General features: G+C 45.5%; 1 protein-coding gene across 2 annotated transcripts in view; it reads right to left on the reverse strand.

Annotated features, from left to right (window-relative positions):
- The window catches only part of ADD2 (adducin 2), a 113,543-nt gene that overhangs the window by 12,886 nt on the left and 72,989 nt on the right, over positions 1-27,668 (reverse strand). For both annotated transcript variants that reach the window (XM_007128928.4, XM_055089238.1), the window contains 9 exons: positions 26,953-27,169; positions 25,088-25,226; positions 18,301-18,452; positions 17,772-17,852; positions 14,695-14,844; positions 13,282-13,425; positions 11,223-11,321; positions 6,450-6,626; positions 914-1,168 (listed from right to left, as the gene is read on the reverse strand). In XM_007128928.4, the coding sequence (XP_007128990.1) occupies positions 914-1,168; positions 6,450-6,626; positions 11,223-11,321; positions 13,282-13,425; positions 14,695-14,844; positions 17,772-17,852; positions 18,301-18,452; positions 25,088-25,226; positions 26,953-27,135 (1,380 nt within the window). In that variant the 5' untranslated portion in view covers positions 27,136-27,169. The remainder of the gene's footprint in view (positions 1-913; positions 1,169-6,449; positions 6,627-11,222; positions 11,322-13,281; positions 13,426-14,694; positions 14,845-17,771; positions 17,853-18,300; positions 18,453-25,087; positions 25,227-26,952; positions 27,170-27,668) is intronic.

Here is a 27,668-nt window from a genome sequence, read left to right on the forward strand (position 1 = left end):
GGCCCGGTGGGTAAGGCAAAGCCATATGGCTCACCGTCCACCCTATTGGTCCACCCCATGAGATCTGGGCCGACCAGCCTACGTGCAAGTCAGCAAGCCTAGACAAACACGTTCCCTCCTCTTGGGCCTCTTTGATGTCTGTCTCCCGGAGCAGAGATGGGCAGCAAATGACCCAGCAACCAAAGAAAGGCCCCAGATCAATGGCCATAAAGAACACTTAAGAGGAGGGACAGAGCTGTGGTACCAGCTTTGACAGACAGGCAGCCACTGGTGTTGTAGTATTAGATGACTCATGGATGTTAATTTGCAGGGCTTTTTTTTTTTTTTTTTTTTTTAAACGAAGAGCTATTCTATTTGGCTGCCAGCTACTTTGTTAGTGAAAATCAAATTAAGAGCCAGGGTGTGTGATGAGGGAGAGAGAGGAAAAGAGCATACAATTTGTAAAAACTCAATCTGTGGGCAGGTCTCACACATCTAATGTCTAAAGCAAGCACCTCTCTACAGAAGAGGGTTATAAAGGGAGTGGACAACGTAATAGAAGCAAGCACCCCATGCACCTTCTGGTTTTGCATCAGATGGTCAGTTCAAATGTTGGGTACCCCTCCCTTGAATTTTCTCAGAAGCCCCTTCCAGATATGGGAGCAAAAAGCTTTCATGCTGCTGGGAGTGACCTGGTCCAGCCACCCTCTGGACCAAAAACTCAGCATAGGGGTGCAAGAAACAGGTGATCTGCTCCGTAGGTATGAGAAGCTGCTCCCAGATGCCCAATAGGAAGCCTTAAGGGGAGACAGGACTAGTGCAGGCCCAGGGGAGGTTTGCTGTTTCCCTTTTAAAACGGCTTAGCCCACACAGTTAGCCGGGCACTCTCCTTCCACCCCAATCTCCCCAGCGGAGCCCCCTCTGCCCTCCTTACTGTGGTCTTTGGCCGGGGGCTGCCCATGCTTCTCTGGACCTCGTCGGCCACGTTGACCCGCAGGTAGGTGTTGGGCGTGTTGAGCCAGCGGGTCTTCTTCTGCTGCTTCTGGGCGTGTTGCCTCAGGGCGGGCACCGGGGTGCCGTCCTCCTCAAACACGAAGGCTGTGACCGTGGCTGGAATCTCCACCTCACTTTTGTGTTTGGTTTTCTCTTGAACAAAGGGGTAGCGGTAGGTGTAGCCTGTTCTGTAACCCTAAAAAGGACAAAAATAGAACCACATGTGGTGGGGAAAATGGTCAGTTACACGCCTGCTCGCCCACTCACACGCTTTACCCCCTTCCATCTAAAGGACTCAGTTTAACCCAAAGTCTCTGTAATACAACCCAGGCCTTGCCGCACCTCTGGTGTATTTCAGAATTGTTCCCTGTCTTGGTCCCCCAACCCCTCCCCTCCTCAACCCCAACAAGCCCTCTGATCAGGGATGAGAAAGTCCCCAGAATCTTGTGGACCAGACAGAGCTCCAGCTTTGGGTCTGGTCCAGTAGTTCTCAACACAACAGAATCATGCGGGAGCTTTAAAAATGTGAATGCCTGGGCTCACCTCAGAGTTTCCCATTTCATTGGACAGTGGTGCAATCTGGGCTACAGGATTTTAAAAAGTTTCCCAGCTGATTCTAACAGTAGCCCTCCCTTCCTCGACTCTGAGGCTTCTTGACTATTTTTCTCTTGGGAGCCCTAACTCTGACTCAAGAACATCCCTGTCTCCTAAGCAAGACCATGTCTCCCAAAGGGGGACTGTTACTCAGAATGAACACTCGGGAATCTTAACAGCTGCTGGAGCAATTCTCGGCTCTGCCTGTCATCTTTTTTAAAATTAAAGTGGCATTAAAAAGAAAGTGGAAAAAAAAAAAAAAAGAAAGCGGATTACAAAAAAAGTACAGAGCCATGTAGAAAAATTGAGCAATATAAAAAACATAAGGAAAAAGTGGGTTTTATGCAAAATCTCATCCCCAGAGACAACCACTAAAAATCCTTTCAGTAATCTCTCCAAGTACACATATGCAAATCCATGTATGTAAATATACAGACTATATAATTAATGCATCATATAATATATATAAAACAGTATATAAATGGACTGTACCACATAAGCAGCTTTTAAAAAAATTGAGATATAATTGACATGTAACTTTACATTAGTTTCAGGTGTACAGCACAGTGATTCAATATCTGTATGTATTATATGTGTAACTGAATCACTGTGCTGTACACCTGAAATTAACACATTGTAAATCACTATACCTCAATTTTAAAAAAATTTGTATGTATTGCGAAATGATTACCACGAGTCTAACTAACATCTAGCACCTCTCATAGTTACAATTCTTTTTCTTGTGATGAGAACTTTTAAGATCTACTCTTTTAGCAACTTTCAAATATATAACACAGTATTAATAACTATTGTCACCATGCTGTACATTACATCCCCAGGATTACTTATTTTATATATGGAAGTTTGCACCTTTTGACCCCTGTACCCATTTCTCTCTGCCTCCCACCTGGCAGCTACCAATCTGTTCTCTGTATCTATGAGTATGAATTTTTTGATTTTTGGTTTTTGAGGGGTTTTTTCAATTCCACATATAAATGAGATCATACAGTATTTGTCTTTCTCTGTCTGACTTATTTCACTTAGCATAATCTCCTCAAGGTCCATCCATATTGTTGCAAATGGTAAGACTTCCATCTTTTTTATGGCTGAGTAATATCCTATCATATATAAGTACCACATTTTCTTTGTTCATTCTTTCATCAGTGGACACTTAGGTTGCTTCCATACCTTGGCTATTGTAAATAATAATGCTACATAATCAGCTTTATAAGCTGCTTTTAGCTCATCAATGTGTCTTGGAGTTTTTTTCATGTTATTGAACCTATAAATACACAGCAACCTTTAAACAACTACATAATATGCCAGTGAATGGACATATCATAATTTATCTAACCAATACCAGTGGACACTGTTATTTTCAAAATATTATAAACAACCCTGAAATGAGTATCTTTACACATTTTTCTTTAGGCAATTAACATAAGTGCCTAGTAATGAAAATGACTGAGTCAAAGGGAGCACAGTATAAGTTTTTATATATTTATCATGTCCGTCTTCCCAAAACACTGAGCCAATTTACACTTCTGCCAATTGTGCTGGAGTTCCCAGCTCTTGTCTCCTTTCCCCACACTGAATATTGCTGAGGTTTAAAAAAAATCCTTGGCAATCAGATGGGTTAAAAGTAATACCCTCTAATTTTGTTTTGTTCTTTTTTGGATTACTAGTAAGACTGGATATTTTTAATTACACTTAATGGCCTCTTGAATATCTTCCTTTGTAAACTGGATTCTCAGTTCATTTTTCTATTGTGATGGTCATCTTTTTCATATTGATTTGCAATACCTCCTTTTACAGTAAAGATATGAATCTTTTGATTGTCACAGATGTTGCAAATATTTTCCCCATACTTTGTCTTTTAGCTTTGTTTATATGGTGGGTGGGGTGGTTTATAAAAACACAAATTTTGAATTTTAATGTGATCATATCTGTCAATATTTGGCATCACAATTTCAGACTTTCCTGCCATGCTTGACAAGGTCTTTCCCAACACAAGAGCATTAAAACTATTAATCTACGTTTTTAAATACCTATATCAATTTCCTTTCCATGTTTAAATTTTTGACAAATCAGGGATTTATCTTGTTGAAAGGACAAGGTAGTAATCCACCTTAGTTTTATTTCCCAGATGGCCAACAGTCTATCTTTTTCCCACAGATTTATAAGATGGCTGTTTATCCTGTGTTAAATTTTCGTGCATTTGGGATCTATTTCTGGATTCTCTAAGCTGTAGCATCGATTGGCCTGTCCATCCTGGACTAGTGTTCCTCCCTTTAGTGACTCAAGCGTTATCACACTTTACCATGTGATGGTAATCACTCTTCTTTTTACAGGATTTTCCGAGCCATTCTGAATTTCACCTGAAAGAACATTTTGCTAAGTCCTTATACCTTCCCCCACTTTTGAGGAAATTACTTTGAGTTTATCGATTAATTTAGAAAAGTTACCCTACTGAAGTTTCTTTTTTATGTTGGGGGTAGGAACTTTATTAATTAATTAATTTTTTTTCTTTTTTTGCTGTGTTGGGTCTTCGTTTCTGTGCAAGGGCTTTCTCCAGTTGTGGCAAGCGGGGGCCACTCTTCATCGCGGTGCGTGGGCCTCTCACTGTCGCGGCCTCTCCCATTGCGGAGCACAGGCTCCAGACGCGCATTTATCCTGTGTTAAATTTTCGTGCATTTGGGATCTATTTCTGGATTCTCTAAGCTGTAGCATCGATTGGCCTGTCCATCCTGGACTAGTGTTCCTCCCTTTAGTGACTCAAGCGTTATCACACTTTACCATGTGATGGTAATCACTCTTCTTTTTACAGGATTTTCCGAGCCATTCTGAATTTCACCTGAAAGAACATTTTGCTAAGTCCTTATACCTTCCCCCACTTTTGAGGAAATTACTTTGAGTTTATCGATTAATTTAGAAAAGTTACCCTACTGAAGTTTCTTTTTTATGTTGGGGGTAGGAACTTTATTAATTAATTAATTTTTTTTCTTTTTTTGCTGTGTTGGGTCTTCGTTTCTGTGCAAGGGCTTTCTCCAGTTGTGGCAAGCGGGGGCCACTCTTCATCGCGGTGCGTGGGCCTCTCACTGTCGCGGCCTCTCCCATTGCGGAGCACAGGCTCCAGACGCGCAGGCTCAGTAGTTGTGGCTCACGGGCCCAGGTGCTCTGTGGCATGTGGGATCTTCCAAGACCAGGGCTCGAACCCGTGTCCCCTGCATTAGCAGGCAGATTCTCAATCACTGCGCCACCAGGGAAGCCCCCCGTACTGAAGTTTTTAACCAAGAATAAATTATAGCTCTTCACTGATTTCAGGTTTTCTCTGATGTCTATCGGTAAAATTTTACAGTTGTCTTTAAAGGGGCTCTGCTTAAAGTTTGATTTTGCTGCATTTGCAAATAGGATTATTTTCTCATTATATTTTCATTGTTTTGTTTCAAAATTTAATAGAAATTCTTCTAGTGTTTCACCATGATACTGGTGCTTGTTTTGAGAAAAAAATCATTTTAATCATGTTAAATAAATGGCTTCCTATCCTACTCAACAGCTATTATTTTTATAAATCAATATTAAATTTTGATCAAATAACTTTTGATCTCAAAGTGATCAGAAGGTTTATATTCTTTGACTCGTTGATATCATGAAATATATTTAAAAGATTTATAACATTAAACCATCCTTCAATACTAGGAATGAGCCCTCGCTTGGTTATTGTGTATTATTATTCTAATGTTATGCTGGGTACTATTTGCCAGTTTTCATGCAGCATTTTTCATCAACTCAAAGTGAGATTGGTCTGAATGTGTTATAATTGTTATGGTTTGGTTTCCTTCTTTCACTCTTAATCTGCAACAGTTTAAATAGCATAAGAATAGTCTGTCTCTTAAAGGTCTGAAAGAATTCCTGCATGAAACCACTTGGTCCTGGTGCTTTATTTAGGCATAGTTACTCACACAAATGTTAACAGGAGTTGTATTTTCATTGTGGAGTGTACCTTTCACCATTATAAAGTGACCCCCATGCTCAGCCTGGTAATAAAGTGGAAATGATTTGGAGGAACTGAGGGCAGAAGAAAAGGATTGATTATTGCAATGACCCAGACCCAACAAAGAGAGGGTCCACAGTAGTAGCAGTGAGGGGGAGGGGTCGTAGATGATACAGAAATGTCACAGAGGTAGGTTTCATCTTCGCTTTTCTGAGCAATCTAAGAAGTCAGAGTCTCTTCCTGCAACGAGCTCCTCACTGTATATGCTTTCTTCTTATTCTTGAATCGTCTCCTATTTACGTCGTATATCATCAATTAAATTGTTAGCTCCAGAAGGAAGGATGTCTTATAATTCTTTGGATCCTTTAAAGCCCACTCCTGGACATATACCAGTTAACTCCCTACCTGACTGATTGATTCGTTCATTACAACAGGATATTGTTATAACGCTGCTCACCAGGAACAGGGAAATTCATGGCATTATGTGTTTTCCACGTTAAAGTCATGAGATTAGAAAGAAAGGCAGAACTAACTGCAAAAGAGGAGTGAACCAAGCTACCATATGAGAGAGGCTCTGTGGTCCTGATTTTTGCTGGATTACCACCTCTCACACCAACCCAGGGCTTCCTACCCCTTCTCTAAAGAGCACCCTGCAGGTATGATAACATCCACAGCCCTTGGAAAAGGGGTGGCAAAGGCCATCACTTGAGAAAACTCAACTACTATTAGAATGACCACAAATTCTAAGTCAAGTGGCCGATCAAGGGGCTTTAAAAACTTAACTGTGATGCTGGCAGTCCCCACGCCCACCGAACGCTTCATACTGACTGGTTTTGGGGGAGCTAAGCCACAAAGGACTGGCCTGGAAGGACAACGGCAGGAGACTCACCAGATTGTCCAGCATCCTCATGAGGGCTTCGAACTCGTGCTCCCCCAGCCGGCTCTTCTGCATGGGCCCGAAGGTGCTCCCCGCCCACTGCACGGAGCCCACCTCGTGAGGCCGGTGCTTCTCCTGCTCCAGGAGGATGAGGTTCTCCACGCCCCCCGCGCTGGACAGGGCAGACACCTGCGCAAGGGGCAGAGAACGCTCAGCTCACACACACGCGTGTGCACGTGTACACGCACATCCCTGCGCGTGTACCTGTGCTCCTCTGTGTAACAGAGAATGGAGATTGGGGAAGATTAGAAACAGAAATGTCTGGAAAACGGAGCTGTAGTTGGTTTTTTCCTCCCAGAGGAGAGCCCCTCCAAACGTGTAGGGCATGTGCCGATTTCCAGGAAAAGAGGTATTAGTATTTCTTTCCTAATGTCAGTTCTTAGGGGGACATAGCAAGTGTTAAACCTTAAGAATAAAACAATGCAGAGTACTGAAAAATTACCTGGGACACAGACCAACCTCAAATTGTGATTATTTCTGGGGAAGGAGGGAAGATGAGAAAAGGGGACTTCAATTCTTGTCTGTAATATTTTACTTCTTCCAGAGGAAAATGCTGTTGATATTTGTTAAATCTGGTTGGTAGCAGGTGTCTATTATATGACTCTCTGCACTTTTCTGTATGTCTGAAATATCTCCCCTTAAAAAAAAAAAAGTCACTTGAAAGAAATAAGCTGCCTTCTAGGCCAGTGAAATATGAGTGTAGCTGCATGTTGGGCTGAATTAACAGGTCTAAAGGCAGAAGACCCTCCATGATGGCGTTAGCCAGTCAAGGAAGCCCAGAAAGAGGAGACACATGAAATGCTGATTGTCACAGCCGGGCACTGTGTAGGCCTTAGGAAGCTTTTACCAGCAGACTTAGAGCGTTTGTCCCACTGTCAAGGCTCCATGGGGAGGGGACAATCCAGATGGCTACAGGCAACAGACTCTGACTTTTAGGGCAAGTGGTGTGTGTATAAAGCAGGCAATTTTAGAACGATCCTAAAAACATTCATGAATCCAACTAATCTTATTTTCTAATTCCATGCTCATCTAAAAGCACATTCTATTTACTCCCTGTATCTGCCACTCAGATATAATTGGTCACGGTTTGGCTTCCTGGGTAAGTCCAGAGAGAGATGGTGGTTTCCAAGTATTGTAGGTAGTGAAGCTGGAGTTTTACACTGCACATCAAGACCCCAGCATTCTGATTAATATTTGATATCCCATGTAAACCTGCTTGTTATGGGGGAATGGCTCTGATTATATAAATTTTCAGTGTTCCAGTTTTTGTGCCAGTTATTGTTTTACTGAAAATGAAAAGAATCCAAGGTAGCTTGCTGACAAACCCAGGGCTATGAACCCATGAGGATCCTGGACACACTCCAGAGTGTGTTAAATCCACCAGTGTAACACATGGCCCCTGTGAGACTTCCTAGAGGTCAGCCAGGCAGCCTTTCCAAGGTGACCGCCATCACTCTGTGAAGAGGAAGAAGCAAGAACAAGCATTTCCATGCCCTCTTCATCCAAGGCATGTGTCCTATGGAAGCCTCCATTTTTATCTTGAAAAGATGACTCCACACCCTACAAACATAGAGACTTCGAGGCCTTTTATTCCATTCTCTCACCAAAAATGAGTCCTTGTCTAGTATCCCTAGAAGTGGTCAGCTCCGTGCCTGGGAAGGCAGCCTATCATACTGTTGTCCAAATGTTAGAAGGGTTACAGTGAGTTAATATAGATTACCCTGAGTTGAAATCTACCTTTTTATTACGTTTATTCACTGGTCCCAGTTCTGGCCTCTGCTGACCGTGTTTTCTAATTCTGAAGTCCCTCACACCGGGCACTGAGGCTGAGCACCTGAAAACGTACCCTCAAAGGTAGTGAATCCCAGCTGGTTGATCAATTACCAAGTTCATCCTGGACCCCTACCTGGCCAAGGCAGGGCTCCAGCTCTGGGACCCTGAAACCCTGACTCGAAGTGCCAGCTCCCTGAAGAGAGGTCCCAACCTGTCAGTTGACCTTTCCCATCGACGCTTGCTTTCCCGAGAGGCAGTGCAATGTAGTGTTTAGGACATAGGACCTGGGTACCAGGCTGTCTGGGTTTGGATCCTGGCTCTGCCACCTACTTGCTGTGTGACTTTGAGCAGCTCTTTACTCTCCCTGTGCCTCAGCTTTCTCACCCGTAAAATGAAAATAGTATCTACCTCGTGAGGATTATTTAAGGTAATATTTGTAAAGCACTTAGAATAGCACCTGGTGCATACGGAGTGCCATAGAAACATTTATGATAAATAAATTCTGAGGTTTTACCATGAAAGGCTGAGAAGCAATACCCCCTGGAGACTGGTCATTCATAGAGGAGGAGAAAACTGCCCACACCCTTGCAAGAGCTGCCTCCTCTCACCTCCCCCTTCCCCCATCCGTTTCCATGGCGATGGGTAGAAGATGGAGAATTGCCTGAGCTTCTTCTCATCTGCCTGTGAACAGAGCAGGGAGCTGCCTCTCTCAGCAGAGGATGACCCAGTTTCCTGGAACCCCAAACTGATGGGGAGCGAAGAGAACGCTGTTCCCAGGAGAATGGAATAGGCTCTTAGCCTTGAACCGCTGAAATGACCATGGACGCATTTGCTTGTTTGCCAAGGTCACTGAGGGAGAACACTAGTCATGATGGAAACAGAATTTCGGTGCTGGTCATTTGACCAGAAATGACCCTTCCAGGGACTGCAGTCCCAACAGCATCTGCAGGCTGCTGTACCTGGGCTCTTCCGAGCCTGAATCCACCCACACTCTTGGTCTAATCTCTCCTGTTTTATTTCCACAACTTCCAGCTTCATTTCACCCTCTAGAAGCCTTCCTGCTACACCTGCTGAAAAAAATCCACTGGCGCTTTCCTGGGGTTATCTGTCCTCATCGCCTGATGCACTTTTTCTTTTCTTTTTTTTTTTTGCGGTACGCGGGCCTCTCACTGTTGTGGCCTCTCCCGTCGCGGAGCACAGGCTCGGGACGCGCAGGCTCAGCGGCCATGGCTCATGGGCCCAGCCTCTCCGCGGCATGTGGGATCTTCCCGGACCGGGGCACGAACCCGTGTCCCCCGCATCGGCAGGCGGACTCTCAACCACTGCGCCACCAGGGAAGCCCCTGATGCACTTTTAAAAGGTTACATCAAACCAGTCCTGACTGAAAAGAAAGTGACAGCAGACAGGGCCAAGAGAAGCAGCTGGGGCTGTCCAGGAAAGTGGCTGGCAGCTCTGACCTTCATCTCCCCAGCTGCTAGATGGCCATCCTCCCTTTGCTTAAATTGCCCAGTGGCCATCCATTGGGATCTGGAGCCTGTGGAAGGCATCCTTCACCGTGTTGAGGGGGGACACCCGGGAACCTCTCTCCATTCATTCTTAGGGCTGTGCTATCTTTGCAAAGAGATAAGTCTTTTTCATGAGATATTTTCTCATGGAAGCCTCTTCTTCAGAAGAAAGATGGAGAACTCTTCAGATGTGGAGAAGGGAAAGTAGGCATATCAAAGGCTCTGCCAGGTTCTAACAACGCTCAGGGGTCAGAGTTCATGGCCAGCATTATTGGATGGGGGATGGGGAGTCAGGAGGGTCTCACACCACCTCCTCTAACATTTCTTCATCACTGTCCTCTCAACATATCCTTCAAAAACCATTAAGAAAGGTCCCACTTGTAGAGCCTCCACTAGTGACGCTTCTGGGATTATCCCATTCTTCCCCGATAACGCCCAAGAGAGGGGCAGGCCATCTTCCTCGGGGCACTGCTCTGCCCAGACCAGCCAGGAGAGGGCAGATGGGACACCAGAAGGGCCCTGCAAAGAGCCGACTCACGCTGGAGCAGCTAGCGTCTCCCTCTGTCAACCGAGTTCTAAAAATACCATCAGCAACACCTCTCCTTGTCTGAAAGGTCATCCTCACAAGGTCTCTCTAGACCCAGGTCTGAGGTTGAGGAAATGGAGGCTTGCAGAGGGCAAGTCCCTGACCCAAGAGCACAGAGCGCAGGCTGGGAAGGATGGAGCCCAGTCAGTTGTGCAAGACCCCCCTACTCACCCGACGGCATGCCACACTGGAAGGAGCATATGCTTCGCTTATCCAACGCTACTTGGTTATTTGATAAAACTACAGGATGTGTGTTTTCCTATTGCTTCTCCATCAACTCTTCTAGGGGTCCCACGACTACTGACACTCCCCACCCACCCTCTATCTCATCCTTTACCAGTTAGGAGAACTTCACCATGGGCCCCCTGGACATCACCCAGGGGCTTCCCTGGGATCAGGCCTGCCATGTCAACACTGTACTTTGGTCTGCTTTCCATTCATGGTCTTTGCAAACTACCCTTCTCCAAACAAAGAAAGGAAAGAAGAATTACCTGTGTGGTGTCTGTGGGGCACAGCTAGAGGTAACAGGCACACCCCAGATTATACAGAAGCATGGGAAGTACAGTTCCTCCCACTGTCCTACTGATGAGCCCAGGCAGCTCCCCGTCCTGAGCACTGATCCCCGAGAGTTGGGTGCTGGTTGTTAGACAATGGCGGTAGAAAATTTTAAAGCTACAAAACTGACTCCAAATGTGAAACTTTAGAAGAATCAGGTGGTGCCAAGGCAGAGAAATAGGGTGAGGCTTTCAGAGGGCCCCACTCAAAGGTCTCCCTAAATCACGGCCCATGGGGCTGCCACCTTTGCCCCCAGGCCCCTGTCAGGGTCCCTCCTGGGCCCACACCCCAGAGAAACTTGCTCACCTGTATCTCACACGCAGCTTGCAGGTGGAAGATCTTATAAAACGCCTCCTCTACGGTGTCACCCAGAGCAACCACTCCATGGTTTCTTAGCACCAGGATCTGCACAGGAGCAGACAGCCAATTAAAACTTTAAGCCTTCCAAACTTGAGTTAAGAGGGAGAAATTTTTCATTTTATTCAGATCAAGTTCGTATCCAATCCTGGAGCACGCCCCCCTGCCCCAATTCCTTACTCATTCTGCCTATACAAACACTGAATGCTACCCACCCCGCTATGAGTTTTAACATCCACCCAAACGAACGTTTAAAGCAACCACCCTAAAAAACTGAAGATGCTTTTTAAAACTGAGACTGAAGAGCTTGGTGGATTTCTTTGGGCAAGGCCTGGGTTTTTAGGCCCTGAAGAGCTTAGAAGTCTGAAAAACGAATGTTTGTGTTAAAGTGAATGAAATTACTTGCTGTTGAATACAATGGTCCAACCTCAAAAGCAATCACTTGCCCCCCTGTAACTCAGTCGACTTGTGAGTCAAACCCAAGGGGGTGGCCCTCTGAGAGGTGTCTCTGCAGACACAGGTGAGTTGGGTGCCCTGTTTTCCGGCCCTCAGGCTTCCTCTCCATGAATTCCGTGAGGCCCTGGCAGCTCTAAGATCCTACAGTTCCATGAAAGAGGCCACGGCGACCTTCTAATCTAACTCACTAGTTTTACTAATGAGGAAAGAGAAGCCTAAAGAAATTGAAAGTCTCCCAGCTAATTAGGGACAGAGTCGGAACCAGAACCCAGGCTGTCCCTAATGGAGCGATGTTTGTAACTCAGCCAGGGGCAAGCAGATCTAAAAGGGGGGAGAAAACAGAAATGAATTTATACCAAGGTCCAGGCGCACCCTCCCTGTTGGAAACTCTTCTTGGTTGGTTTTATCCTCGAGAACTCTCTGAAAGATACCTAGGGGACACCCACCTGGGAGCCGGGCCACAGACCCACATATCAGATGTCCTTGCAGCAGCTGGGCTGAGGCCCAGTGGCCTAATCATCACATCCACTCTTGCTGAAAACAACTGGAGTTTTTTCATCTCAAGAGCCAGAGAGATGGAAAGATTGACCGTGACTTTTGCTCACAAGATTTTGCAGATCTTTTGTGAACGCCCCATCTCTTAAATTTTTGTACCATTTCACAAATGTGAACATCACCCCTCTCCTGGCACTGCTAATGAGGCTTCAGAGAATGGCAGGACAGGGTGGCAGGGATTTCTGCTCTATGTGAGAGATGCGAAGACAGGGACTCTCAGATGGAAAATGACTCCGGGAGTGATGCCTTTCAAGGAAGGCGGCAAGCGCCCATCCACCCAGGCTTGGCTATGAAACTTCCCATTCTAAGCTCAACAGCCCTAATTACATGCTGTTATAAAAGAGGCCTTCAGACTTAAATCAAGCAATAATAATGAGATTCTGTTTATCTCTATCAAGTTAGCAAAAAAAAAAAAAAAAGTGATAACAGTCAAGTTTGGGGAGACTGTAGGGAAACAGCATTCTCAAGTACTAGTCATGGCCGGAGGAGAGGGCAATTTGGTACTATAAGTAAGAGTTTTAAAATATGCATCCTTAGGAGATTATTCTAAGGAAATCATCCCAAGCAAATACAAAGATGTAGCTGAAAGAATTTTCATCACAGAGTTGTTTATATTAAGAGAAAATTTGGGGGAAAACGTTTCAATGTCCAACCATAGAGGACTGTGTAGGTAAATAGTGGCACAGCCATTCATACAATGAAGTATAATTTAAAATAGTGATTAGAAAGTATTTAGTAACATACAAGGGTCTTTACTGTATATCGCTAAGGGGAAAAGGGAGAATATATTTTATAATCCTAGTTTCGTAAATCTATATGAATAGTTATGGGGGCGTGCACCCAAATCGCAGGGTAGGTGAAAGATTTTTATGACATTTGTTGTTATTGTTGTTTACCTGCAACTTATAAACATTTTCCAATGGACATTTGTCGCTTTTGTGGTGTCGGTTTTTGACAATCCCACCCAGAGCACCTTCCCAGAACAGCTGAGCCGAACCTTGCAGGTGGGTCCAAGGCACTTCTGCAGGTTGATCCGATCGGCTTCCTGCTCCATCTCGCCGTTGAAGTCATAATAGGCCATGTCCCCCACCAGCAGGGCGTTGTGGGACACAGGCAGGAGGCCCCACTTCATGGCTGACACCTTTAGTGAGACGATGGAATGAACGTTTAGCGCTGCAGCTCCACCCCCCTCCTCGCCCCTCTGTCACAGTCGCCCTCTCCTCAGAACCGCACAATCAAGCTCTGTCTGGGGACACGGCAGGGGAGGGAGCGAGCGCAGGAGAAAGGCAACCCCTCCGCTTGACGAGGCTCTTGCTTTCTCACTGCTTCCTCTAAAGCCTTTTCGTCACACTTTTCCCAGCTGCCATGTCAAGACATCACCTTCTAAAACTGCTGCAAAGCATGCGCTCGAGGGATGGCGTGCTGCTGCCACCCCGGCTTGGCTCTCGTCCTAGGACCCGGGAAGAGGCAAGGCTGGTGGAGTTGGCACCAGGCAGGGCTGAAGCAGGGTCCAGGGTCCCTGGGGTGTGTTGCGCGAGACCCTCAGCCTTGGGTCAGTGCATCAACAGCCACGACTCTTCGCTAACAGGGAGGCCCATTGAGAAGCCCCCATTTCACCGGCAACGGAGCAATGCAAGTGCCAGAGAACAGGGTTAAAACACAGGCTGAAATGGCCATGCCCCAAACCCCACCTTTTATTAAAAGCAAGGAGCGTGGAGAGGTTAGGAGAGCCGCTTGCCCCCCTTCACTCATTTGCCCCTCGTGTAAGCCCTGGCTCTGCAGAAATGGATACTTGGCACGAACACAACATGCAGCCTTAGTCCGAATTCTGGAAGGTCTGAGTGCTTGTAACCGGAGGGATTTGTGGAGAAAACCACAGGCCAGTGACAGGTCTTTTTTGCCCCCGTAGGCTTGTGGCCCGGGGGTGAGGGTTGAGGGAACACCCAGACTGGGTGTCTGCTGTCTTTCCAGGTGCACCGCTGCGTCTCAGGTAGACATGGAGAAATGCCCAGAGACCCTTGGGGGACAGCTTGCTCCTTGAGGGTCTTCTCTCTGCCCTCTCCCAGTTCCCAGACACTCGGAAGGTGCCGTCACCTGGGCCTGTGGCACCGGTTTGCGTATGTAGCTGGTGCGGGGTGCAGCAGGGAAGACTTTACACATCTTCACCTTGTCTCCCCTCACCTAGACTTCCATAATTAGAAAATGCAGAGGAGGAGGTTCCCATGTTGGGTGTCCCCTCCTCACCTTGCTCTGAGTGCCAGGGAATCTTTCCAGAACTGTGTTATATGGCGAGTTTGCTCCTAGCTTGGGGGCTTATGTCTTTCTTCAGGGAGACCCTCAGAGAGACAGCTGCCATGGGTCTGCTGCCAGCCTCGGGGACTGAAATGCTGGCTGAAGAGCTGACACTCACCGCCGCCGTGGCCGGAGTATGCAGGTGGATGACACAGCGCACGTCGGGTCTGGCGGCGTAGATGGCCGAGTGCAGGCAGAAGCCCGTGGTGTCCACTGGGAAGCAGCTGCTGCCCTTCTCCACCACCTCTCCCAGGATGTTTACCTTGATCTGGGCCGGGGGGAAGAGAGACTTCCGGCCACCAGCAGGCAGAGGCCCCTCATTCCCCTCCCCGCAGGTGGGCCAGGCACACGCCCACCCACCTGTGTCCACTCTCCACCATACCACGGGCAATGGATGTGCTTTATGTGGGGGGCAAGAGACCCCATTCCTGCCTGCAGGGTGAGCACACAGGCTACTGGGAAACAAAGGCGACTATAATTCAGCATTGAAAAATGCTAGAGCAGAGTTTCTCTAACTTTAATCACCTGGATGCAACTAGAGATTATCATACTAAGTGAAGTAAGTCAGAAAGAGAAAGACAAATACCATATGATATCACTTATCTGTGGAATCTAAAATATGACACAAACGAACCTATCTGTGAAACAGAAACAGAATCAGGGACATAGAGAAGAGACTGGTGGTTGCCAAGGGGGGGAGGGGTTGGGGGAGGGATGGAGTGGGAGGCTGGGGTTAGCAGATGTAAGCGTTCATATATAGAATGGATAAACAACAAGGTCCTACTGTATAGCACAGAGAACTATAATCAATATCCTATGATAAACCATAATGGAAAAAAATATTTAAAAAGACTGTATATACATGTATAACTGAATCACTTTGCTGTACAGCAGAAACTAATACAACATTGTAAATCGACTGTACTTCAATTTTTAAAAATTGATTAAACAAAGAATCACCTGGAGATCCTGTCAAAATGCAGATTCGGATTCAGTAGGCCAAGAACTCGGCCTGAGAGTCTGCATTTCTAACAAGATTCCAGTGATACCCCTGCTGCTGGTCCACGGACCACACTTTGAGTAGCAAGGTGCAAGAGGAGAATCATTCACAGAATTCTCTAGAAGCAGATAGGAGGAGTCTTTAATTCCTCCTATTAAAGGGAGTAACATCTAAACTGAGCCTTTTTCCTTTTTTTCCCACTTTTTATTTTGAAAAATTTTTAATCACACACAAAGGTAAAGAGGATAGTATAATGAACACCCATTTACTAGTCACCCTAAAGCTAGGTCTTAAAGGACAAATGGAGAGCGGTCACTGGTCTTACAATCTGCTTTTGACGCCAAGGGGTTGTGGGTGTCATGGTGAAAACACACGCGCACGCGCACGGGCGGGCACGCGCGCACACACACACACACACACACACACACACACAACTGCTGGTGGCTGTGGCTGACCTGGCACACAGCTAAGCCATGGTGCTGCCTAACATTAACAATCTCATAGACCATCATCACCAGAAACGGCCACTTTTGACTGTGACACAGAAGACAAAAGCCACTCCTTAATCACGTCTAAGCACAGACAAAAACAACTTTGCGTAAATGAGACAAATACCATATGATATCACTTATCTGTGGAATCTAAAATATGACACAAACGAACCTATCTATGAAACAGAAACAGAATCAGGGACATAGAGAAGAGACTGGTGGTTGCCAAGGGGGGGAGGGGTTGGGGGAGGGATGGAGTGGGAGGCTGGGGTTAGCAGATGTAAGCGTTCATATATAGAATGGATAAACAACAAGGTCCTACTGTATAGCACAGAGAACTATAATCAATATCCTATGATAAACCATAATGGAAAAAAATATTTAAAAAGACTGTATATACATGTATAACTGAATCACTTTGCTGTACAGCAGAAACTAATACAACATTGTAAATCGACTGTACTTCAATTTTTAAAAATTGATTAAACAAAGAATCACCTGGAGATCCTGTCAAAATGCAGATTCGGATTCAGTAGGCCAAGAACTCGGCCTGAGAGTCTGCATTTCTAACAAGATTCCAGTGATACCCCTGCTGCTGGTCCACGGACCACACTTTGAGTAGCAAGGTGCAAGAGGAGAATCATTCACAGAATTCTCTAGAAGCAGATAGGAGGAGTCTTTAATTCCTCCTATTAAAGGGAGTAACATCTAAACTGAGCCTTTTTCCTTTTTTTCCCACTTTTTATTTTGAAAAATTTTTAATCACACACAAAGGTAAAGAGGATAGTATAATGAACACCCATTTACTAGTCACCCTAAAGCTAGGTCTTAAAGGACAAATGGAGAGCGGTCACTGGTCTTACAATCTGCTTTTGACGCCAAGGGGTTGTGGGTGTCATGGTGAAAACACACGCGCACGCGCACGGGCGGGCATGCGCGCGCACACACACACACACACACACACACACACACAACTGCTGGTGGCTGTGGCTGACCTGGCACACAGCTAAGCCATGGTGCTGCCTAACATTAACAATCTCATAGACCATCATCACCAGAAACGGCCACTTTTGACTGTGACACAGAAGACAAAAGCCACTCCTTAATCACGTCTAAGCACAGACAAAAACAACTTTGCGTAAATGTAAAAATGCACCTGAACTCAACTTCTTCTGCTTCTAAGCCAGTCCCTCTACTACTCTCCTCTCCCCCCACCCCTGCACCCAGAAATCCTTCCTGATCGAAACCGATTCTGGAACTTTCTTCCTACCACGCCTAAAAGGAGCAGGAGGACAGAAAGGGGACTCAGAAGCTCTCTCTCAGGACACCAGCACTAGAAGAGTCTTGCACTGCTTTGGGACAAAGCACTGGCTGTTGTTCTAATGTATCCCCTCAGCTGGAAGGCTTCCCGACTCCCAGCCTTTGTCCAATCCCAGGCTCAGAGGCCTCCAGGCTCATCTCTTCTCCCCTCGCCCTCCCACTGCGCTTGCAGCCTGCACCTCCCATTTTGTCTCTTGATCACATCATGCTCTGCGCTCTCAGTTTGTTTTGGTGTCCGTGTGACTTCTCTGTCCCACTACATTGCAAACTGCAAGAAGGACAGGATGGCAGTGGCTACCTTGGAGATGACCTCTCACCGTAGGAGCAGAAAGAGTACTGTCATTTCAACAAGAAATGTGTAGTGACAGGCCGGACTGTACTCACCAGGCTGGATGCTGTGACTTCGTTGCAAGAAACTCCCTTAGGGCTGATCAGGAAGTGGTCCTGCTCCTTGCTGACTCTCAACTGGAGGAAAGACACGTGTTCTCAGAGGCAAGGAGGGAGAGGGGTCATTTCCAATGACACACTGCTTGAATCCCCTCTTTCCCTAAATCCACTGCACCCAAATCTTCCCCCCAAGAACCTTTACTTCTTTCTGACCCATAAGAGATGAAGAGGACTCAGCTTTATTTGGAGCTGGGGAAATGGAACTACAAGAGGAATCTCCCAATGGTCAAGGGTAGCCCTAGAAATAGGATCCAGAAATTCCTGGCTCCTCATCCAGAGAAGTGCCCACTGGGCAGGTTATCTGTCTCAGGAAACCACAGTGGTTAGAAACCTTGGAAGGGCTCATTGAATTTTGGCCAAAGGCCACCAGCAGTGCCATGGCCATGCCAAGGATCAGGAGTTCTCCCTTTGGATTTGGTGGGGGCCACACACATTGCCCCACCTCACCCCCAGATGCTCTCCTTACCGTGACGTAGGTGTCACTCAGCTGGGCCCAGCCGTACAGGTCCAGGAGGCGGTAGACACTGCTGATCTTGCACCGCATGAGCCGCTCCCCCTTGGCCAGGTTCAAGGAGTCGGCTGTGTGGAGGTCATTGATGGGCGTCATCATGGAGAAGTCTGCAGGGGCACAGGGCAGCTTTTGGGTCAGGGGCTCCCGTCTGCCCTCCCCTGCCCTGTCCCTGTCCTCTCAAATTCTCACTGGCACTACAACCACACACGAGACTTCAGGGAATTCAACATTCTTTGACGCTGACTCCAGAGGAGAAAATCCATAGAATGGATAGCTGTGCCCAATAAGGTCCTCTGCTCCTTCGGGGAAGAATGGCATTGCTTTGGGTTAAAAATCATGGCCAGACTCAAGGCCACAGAATGAAAGTTTCCCAGAAGGCCAAGCTGACCACAAACCCTAGAAATGGACATTGAATAAAAGCATAAATAAATTTCTGAGTGGAAATATGAGTATATTTTATCAGTTTTAATGAAGAAGTTACTAACCATTATCACATTGTTTTAACTATACCATGTAATATAACTTTTTCTCTAATTTGGAAACAGGGCAGATAGAAAGCCAAGTCAACCAGGAAGTAAATTCCTCAAGTTTTTCTGACAAGTCATGAACTTCCAGAAGTCAGTGTGGCTGTGGTTGGCTGAGGGGCTGGAGGCCTTGGGTGGGCCACATCTGGTCCTCTCTGGATATGCAGTCCCTTGGTTAGTTATGGCTCTTTGGGGGAATTTAGAGGGATGTGGAAGTAATATGGAAATGAGCCTAGAGCATTTGATAGTCAGGGCACCCAGAGGGTCTAGGAATTGATGCTCAGTCTGTCCCATTAACCACGATGACCACTGCCTGAATGCCTCAGGAAGGCAGAAGAGGGCATCTGAGCCCCAGAACTCCAATTAATCAGTGTCTAGGAAACAATAAAAGAATCAATAGGAAAGGGTTCTGGCTTAAAATGATGTCTGGCTGGGAGCCTCCTGATGCTGTCTCTCCCAGCATCCCACTAAAACCGTTAATGGATTAAAATGCTCTTTGGAAGCTTCCACCATCTCTATAAACCTCACTGTCACACCATGTGACGTATGTCCTCTATCAGGTTTGCCATTAGTTGAAATGACGAGATGGTCTGCAAATATGAGGGTGGACTGGGGTCATAAAGCAAGCAGAGCAAGCCTTGAACACCCCATGTCAGGAAGATGCCCCCAAAGGGCCTGTGCCCACCAACGATGGTACGCCTCCAGTGCATGTGTCCAGTACACGAAGTTGACAGGGACAGAAGTGGTCCAAAGACCCAGCTAAACTGGCAAGAAGAGCAACAACGAAACCCAAGAGTCAAGCATTTCTAATTCAAACAGACCAATCTGGCATCCCTGCCTCCTCTCTAGTTCCCCAGATAAGTATTTACCTCTTTGCTTCACCCCTAGCAGCAAGCTGGGAGGCATATCCAAAGCATAAGGCCCCCAGGCAAAGCTGGACGGGAGGGAGGCTGTTGTTGGGAGAGCCTTCAGACCTAGAGTCCTTTGAATCCTTCTCTTAGAAATAACTATGGAGCCCCAGAGATGGCAGGAGGCCAGAATAGGACTGAAAACACTCACTCTGTCATGTCGTCTGTGTCCTGTATCAAAGAGTCCCCTCCCCAACCCTGTGGAGCTTCCCCATGAGGTCTACCCACCCACAGGCCCAGAAGAGGCCAGAGGGATCCACAGGAGTCCCCAGTCCTCTGTGCTCAGGGTCTTCATAGAAAGAACGCTTATTCTGACCAGCCTCACTAAAGTGAAAATCTAACTGGGCCATTATTTCAAAGTACCTAAGAAAACACAGAAAAAGATGAAAATCCACCAACCCCCCTGAAAGCTAAGCCTGAAGGACACACTATTTAGAAAAAACAACAAAAACAAAACAACCAAAAAACCCCAAAACCAACCAGGCAAAGAAAATTCTAAGGCAAATGGAGCTGGACAAAGAACAACCTCTCTGGGCTTGAACTCAGGACACTTGAAAGTTTCCCTCTCCACATTCCCTGACTCAGATACCCTGGCATGCACCAACAAGATTTTCAGGCGTCCAACTGTTTTCCTGGCAGTTGCTGATCAGTGAGGTGATAGGAATGCTGGTCAGCCCTATTTCTCTCTCAAAAGGAAGAGTATAAGGTCAGAGATATGAAAGTGATGAGAAAGAATATGATAGATATGGGAGACAAAGACCAGAGGACCTGGCCATATAAGTTATAAGTATTGATATAATAAAAGAAAAAAATTCAGAATTGAAAAAAAGACCTATATATATATATAAACTGAAAGAACTTACTGCATTTCAGGGGAGAAAAGTCCATTAAAAGAAAAGCCTACAATACTATGCTTCCTGACACAGTCTTGAAATACAAGGGTAAGGGGGAAAATCCACAAGCACCTAGAAAAAAAATTGGTTACCTACAAAGGAACCAATAATAGACTGTTTCAGACTTCTCTGCTACAGCAACAGATGCCAAAGACAATACTATAGGAGATTTACAAAAACTAACAAATACTACAATAAAGTGACACAAAACAGGTAAAAATAAAGGGACCATCAAAAGTATGCCAAGGCAAATATAAACTAAAAGATAAATAGAGCCATAACATGACCAAAGTAGAAGCCACGGAAAACAATATTCTTTTGGACAAAAAGGATCACTTTGTAGGTCATTTTACATGGATTAAAGGCATAATCCATAATGAAGATATAGCTATAAAAACATGTATACTTTGAAAAGCATTTCAAGATATTCAAAGCAAAAGCTATCAGGAACAGAGAGAAATGAACAGAAATCAAATACAGTGGGAGATATTAATTCTTTATAAAATCAAAAACAATAAATGAGGATGAAGATTAAATACTATGTCCCAGAGATAGAGTCTACACCCATATATCATTTAAGTATGATATTATTAGGGCACAAAGAAAATCTCAATAAATCCCCAACACAGACATTAAGTAGGCTACATTGTCTAAACATAATGCAATAAAACTAGACATTATCAACAAATCTTTAAAAGAATACAAATTCCAACACTTAGAAATGAGAAAACACACTCTCGGAGTGTGTTTATTTTATTTTAGAATAAAAATAAAACCAAAACAGCAACTACCTAGAAATTAACAATAAAGGAAATACTACATGTCAAAATTTATGGGATAAGACCAAATTTATACTCAGAGAAAAAAATTCATAGCCTTAAATGCCTTTATTATTGAATTAAATATGAAAATAAATCAAATACATTTTATTCTATTGTAGAAAAACATAGAGAACAAAATAAACCAAAGAAAAGTTATGGAAAGAATTAATGAGTATAAAGACAAAATCAATAAATCAGAAAACAAGAAAGTTAGTAGAACCAATATGTAAATCCAAGAATTGGCTTATGTGAGAAGATCTATGAGGAAACCAACATCTGGACTGGCCAGTAAAGAGGAAGTAGGAATACACAGCACCAGGAATGAGAATGGGAGGTCATATCCACAGTAGAAGGTTTAAGTAATAAAAATAATATTGTAAATCAGGCTAATAATTTTTTTAAAGCCACATGAAATGGATTATAAAATATGACCAAAATTTACTCAAGAAGCAGCAAAATAAAATTTTAAAGAACTTTAAATGAAACAGAAAAAAAAATGTTATCCAAATAGTCCATATCTGGATAGCTTTACAAGTGAATAATAAATCTTAAAAGAGCAGAGACTTCCTATCTAATTTAAACTCCATTAAGGCAAAGAAATGGGTGGGGATCACCCTGATTCATCTTAGGAAATTATAATCTTAATACCAATACTAAACAAAGGCTGCCCCAAAAGTGCACTGCTTTTTATCATGTGTGACTATGGATGCAAAAATTAATAAAATTCCAGCAAGTCAAACCCAGAAGAGTATTTTTAAAAGAATGCATCAAAACCATGAATGATTTATTTCAGGAATGAAAAAAAGAGTTCAATATTCAGAAATCTATTAATATAATTCACCACATCAAGGAAAGAAAAATCAATAAATGCCCAAAATAAATGCCCAAAATGCATTTTATAAAATTCAATATCCATTTCTGAGAAAAACCATATTATAAAATGCATTTTATATGCATTTTATAAAATTCAATATCCATTTCTGAGATACAAATATCTTTGTATTGAACTACAATACAAAGATATTTTCTCAACATGATAAAGAATAACTATCTCAAGCTCTTGTGGTAAAAAATTTCCATTAAAGTCAGAAACAAGACAAGGATGATTACTCTCTAATCTATTATTAAACATTGTTCTGAAAGTTCTAACGGATGCAATGAGAAAACTGGAAAAATAAACCAAAGGGTAAATGTTGGAATGAAGGATGCAAAATGACCATTATTTGCAGATTATGTGATTTTTCTATATACAAAGCCCAAAAGAATTGAGAACATACTAGAATTTAAGAGTCCAGTAAGCGGCTAGTTTAAATAATATATAAATACATATATCTCCAACGATTTCCCTAGATGACAGCTATAACCAGAAAAAAAGTTGAATGCAGAATCACTTAAAATGACAAAGTTACATAAAATTTCAGGATAAACTTAACAGGAAATTAGTAAGGACTATAAGAAAATAACTACTAGCTTTTCTGATGGACATTTAAAAAGATTTAAATAAATAGAAGACACACATCATTTCTGAAAAGATTTAAAATTCATTCATACAAATATTTTTTAAGCACCTGTTATACGCCAGGTGCTACTTTTCTAAGTCCAGGACACTAACAGTGAACAAAACATACATATATCCTCCCCACCATGGAGTTTACATTCTAATATAAAGTTGTACATTTATAAATTCTCCACCAAATTAATCTATTCATTTAATGTAATCCCAGTCAAAATCCCAAAAGGAATTTTTTGAGGTGGATGGAGAGACCTGACAAAATACTTCTAAAGTTATTTTAAAGAATCAACTTAAACAATGGTTGAGAAAAATTGGCAAATGAATAATTAAGGGTATTTTATTGGATGATAAAACATAGGGAAGGTGTTTCTAAGAATATAATCAAAGGCAGAAAACACAAAGGAAAATAATAATGGATTCAACTACATGGAAATTAAAGAATTCTACAACACAAAAATATCATGAACAAAATTAAAAGGCAAAGGAGACACTGGAAAAAAATCTGCAATGTATTTGACAGATAGTAGGGAACTAGGCTTACTTTATGATTTTTAAATCTGTAAGAAAAGAATATGCAAGTAGAAAAATTGGCAAAGGATGTGACAGGCAATTTACTACAAAAAGAAAATCATGCCCACTATGTATATGAAAATATATTCAATCTCTACAGTAATCAAATAAATGCAGATTAAAACACAAAGTACTATTCATCACCCATCATATCATGAGGAAGAAACAAATGGTAACACAGACTACAGATCAGGGTGGAGGAAATGGGTACTCTTGCATTTCTGGTAGGAATGTAAATTCATTCCATCTTTCTCCAGGGTAATTTGGCATTAAGCATTGGTGCCTTTAAAACATGCGTATAATTCAGTCTAGCAATTCTACTTCTAGTAATTTATCTTAAGAAAATAGTCATGGATATAATCACAGATTTATTTACAAGGATGTTTATTGCATTGTCATTCATAATAGCAAAAAGTTGGAAACCACTTAAAAGTCCAAAAATGGGAAACTGATTAAATAAACTGTGGCATATTCAGCCATGTACAGAAGAGTGTACATCCACCAAAAATTATGCTATAGAACCATATTTTATTATGTGAAAAATTAGTCGAGATATGCTAAGGCTATTAAATTTATATGTATAATGCGATTCCACTTTTTTTGGCATAGTCTGTATATGTTAAGAGAAAAAGGCTGGAAGGATATACACCAAAATATTGATAATAGTAATTTCTTGGTAGTAAGAACACAGTACAGTAATTTTTATTACCCTTTCTCAACTATTTTCCTAATTTTCAACTATAATCCTATATTCATCTTGCTGAGGGGAAGTATTTTTTGATGTCTGTTTCTTAAAGATTGTGGGCAGAGCTTCAGAGCCAAGGAAGATGGGTTCGTGCCTAGCCCTGGCTGCTCTTGGCCCTTGTCTACGGAGTCAGGTTGGCCTGTCCAGTGGGGTGAGGGGACAATGGCTCCAATGGCCTCCCATCTGGCCCCCCCCAACTCCATCTCCAAGGGAGTGACGCCAGGGGATTGAGGGAAGATCAGCCTGAGGGCTGGATGCTGTGAGGACACACGGATTTTCTTAGGTTCTGTGCCCATAGCTCGAGTAACAGAGAGGAGAGTCCTAACTCTCCACTGTCCACTCCTGGGCCTCAAGCAGCGGCCGTGCAAGGGACCTTGAGTTGCAAAGCTCTTCCCTCCATGCTAATCCACTTACGAGGGGTGGGGGTGGATCATACATAGGCCGCCCTGCCTCTCATTGCAGTGACACTGTGTCATCCTCCGCCCGCCCCCAGCAGAACCCGAACTAGGTTCTCCCTTAAGTCTCCGCCACCCCCTGCCCTCCGATTTCTGGGCATCAGGGATAATCCTCCTGGGGTCTTTAAGTCGCAGCAGCATCAGAAGCAGAAGCAGGTATCTCTCTGCCTGCGGCCCAGCTCCCCCAGGTCTGCTAACGCAGCTGCAGCGCTCACTGCGTAGGCTGGCGGCAACCGAGCCGCTTCTGACTGCGCCTTCCCCTCCCCCACTTCCTCCACCTCTGCTCCCGGCAGCTCCCCAGCTCCCCACATACTCATGGAAGATGTTGGGAAGACTGCGTGGGAGGTGCTGGCCATGAAGTCCGCGATCTGCCGCAGGGCCCAGATGTTGGAGGAGTTGTTCCCCTTCGTCATCTGCTCCTGGATGAGGCCTTCCAGCTCCTCCCTGAAAGACTGAAGCCGGCCCCCGAGGCGCTGGTCCTCCCAGTGTGCCTCATGTGGGAGACCGAGGGCCCCTCTTCCAAGTGCCCGCCCCAGCCCTTGGGTCAGCTAGGCCAGGACCACATGTGGGATATCTGGGTCCCAGGGGGGCACCGGGCAATCCCACTGGGACCTCAGGAGCCTCCCCAGACTGCTGTGTGGGGAGCAATAAGGAGATTGCTGGGAATGGATCCTGTTCCTTTGCCTCATGGGCAATACTCCAGACTCCAGGTCCTTCCTGTGTCTCAGGGATAGCCTAGACCGCCTCCCCTCCCCCCCATCAGACATGGCCGGACTTCACTTTAGTAATTAAAAGACTTTTTAAAAAGCAGAATTGAATGAAAAAGTACGCCATCTTTCCTGTCCGTTAGCCAGGCCGATGGCTCTTCTGGGCCTCAGTTTCTTCATATTCAGGATTTGATGACCTCAGAGGTCACTTCCACTTCTGATGTCCTGCTACTCTAAGCCTGGCTTTTCAGACCATCAGGCCACAAATAGGGCATGCCTGTCCACCAGGTGGCAGCAGGGAACACTCAGGAGGAAATAGGGAGCCACTTAGGTGTTGGGGAATCTACAAAAGGACAGAAGAAGCATGACCTCCTCCTGTCCCCATGTCCTGCCTGAGAATACAGTCCCATCCTTCAGGCCCCCAAACTTGGGTTGGCACTAACTCTGCCACTTCTACCACACCCACCATCCCTTCTAGTCTCCCTCAGAGTTTCTGTCATCCCAACGTTGTAAGCACCTGCCATTTTCCTCCAGACTCCCCAACATGGTGTCACCTGTCACCAAGACCTCGGGCCCATCCCCCTTAGCACTCCTCTGTGAGGCCCGAGCATTCACTGTGCGCTCTCAACCAGGGTCTCAGAAAAGCCGGGTAGTGGCTGAGGCAGATCTCATCCTGGCAAGTACCTGGAGATGCCAGCTCCCCCCACTTAGCTTCCCAACACTTAGGATCATGCACTGTTGCCTGCGGACCCCCCAGCTTTACTGCCCTGAGACTCCCCCTTGCCTCTGTCCACACTGCTCTTCCTGCCCCTCCGAGGGCCTGCACCACCCTCCTGCTTCACTGGTCCCGTAGGCCCACCCTCCACCCTCCATCCTCAACGCACCACCTGCCTCAAGGAAGAGCTCTGTGTCCATGCCAGGCAGGCGCCAACTGACCTCCAGACTCCGGCCACGGCTGGGTGATACGGTCTTGCCCGCTGTGCCCTCCACTCCCCCACCTCCAGGGGTTTTCAAAGCCTTATTTGCCAGGACGGAGTTCTTTGTGGCGTTCAGAAAAGGGAGCCCCAAACCTCCCACGTGGCGCCCCCCGGTGGCCCCCGGTTTACTCGAATTGTTACAGCTTTCGGTGAAGAGGGAAAGGAAGACTGGAAAGAGAGGCTCAGAAGGGGCACAAGAAACTGAGGTGGGCCTCCTGTCTCTCAGACCCACGTCCTCCCGGCACCGAGCCGAAGCCCTGCACATAAACCAAGTTTTGCCCTCCGCCAGTGACTAGGGAGAGACTCACACACCCACGTTGCCAGAGCATCTTGCTCAGAGAGCTGAAAATTGCTCCGACCCTGAGCCAGCGGAAGCTGAGTTATTTCTCTTTCAGGTTCACCGTCTGGGTCAGCGTCCCCCTCATCCCCCCTCGCCACACCCCCTGCGGCCTCCTTTCTCCTCCCCCGCCCCGCCGGGGGCGGGCCCCGCTCACCGGGCTCTGCAGGATCATGGTGACGCGCTTCTTCTGCTCCATCAGGTTGAAGTCCTGCCGCAGGTCCGCTGCACGGTTGCGAAGGCGTAGGTACTCGGGGTCGTCCTCGGAGAAACGATCGAAGTACTGCTGCCCCTGCGCGGACGGCGGGGAGGTGGCCTCGGGGACAGTCTCTTCACTCATTGTCCTGGTGGGTTTACAGTCCACTCCTGGAACCCTGCAGAGAAAAAAGGAGGGTACTCCCAGTCGGGGTACGCGCTTCCTAAGGCAGAGGGCTTGGATTCGGGGAGATTCGCGGTGGGAGGCGGCTCTTCCCTGGAGGGTGTGAGCGGGGCCGCGGGTTGGAGCGCTGGGCGCCGCGGCTGCCGGCCTGTAGGGCGTCCAGCGAAGTGAAAATATGTCACCGGTTCGGGGTCCCCCGCCCCTCCCTGCCTGACCCGCCCGGCTTCGGCGGCCACCCTCGGGTTCAAGTAGACTCGTCCTCCAGTGCGAGCGCGACCTGCAAACCTCTGGGGGCATCTTGTGATGCTTATCTACACAGTGTAAAGCTATTCACTGGGAATTCGTACTTGATCTAAAACGTAAACCCTCTAAGAAGCCTCCTAAAAACATTCGGTGGAAAATCCACAAAACTGAAAAGAGAACGGGTTAACTTCTAAAAGGCGGGAAACGCTTTGAGCAGTGCTTTTCTTCACAACTTTGACTTTGCTCTGGTC

The sequence above is a fragment of the Physeter macrocephalus genome, chromosome 12 (assembly GCF_002837175.3).
Source record: "Physeter macrocephalus isolate SW-GA chromosome 12, ASM283717v5, whole genome shotgun sequence".
Taxonomy (NCBI): Eukaryota; Metazoa; Chordata; class Mammalia; order Artiodactyla; family Physeteridae; genus Physeter; species Physeter macrocephalus.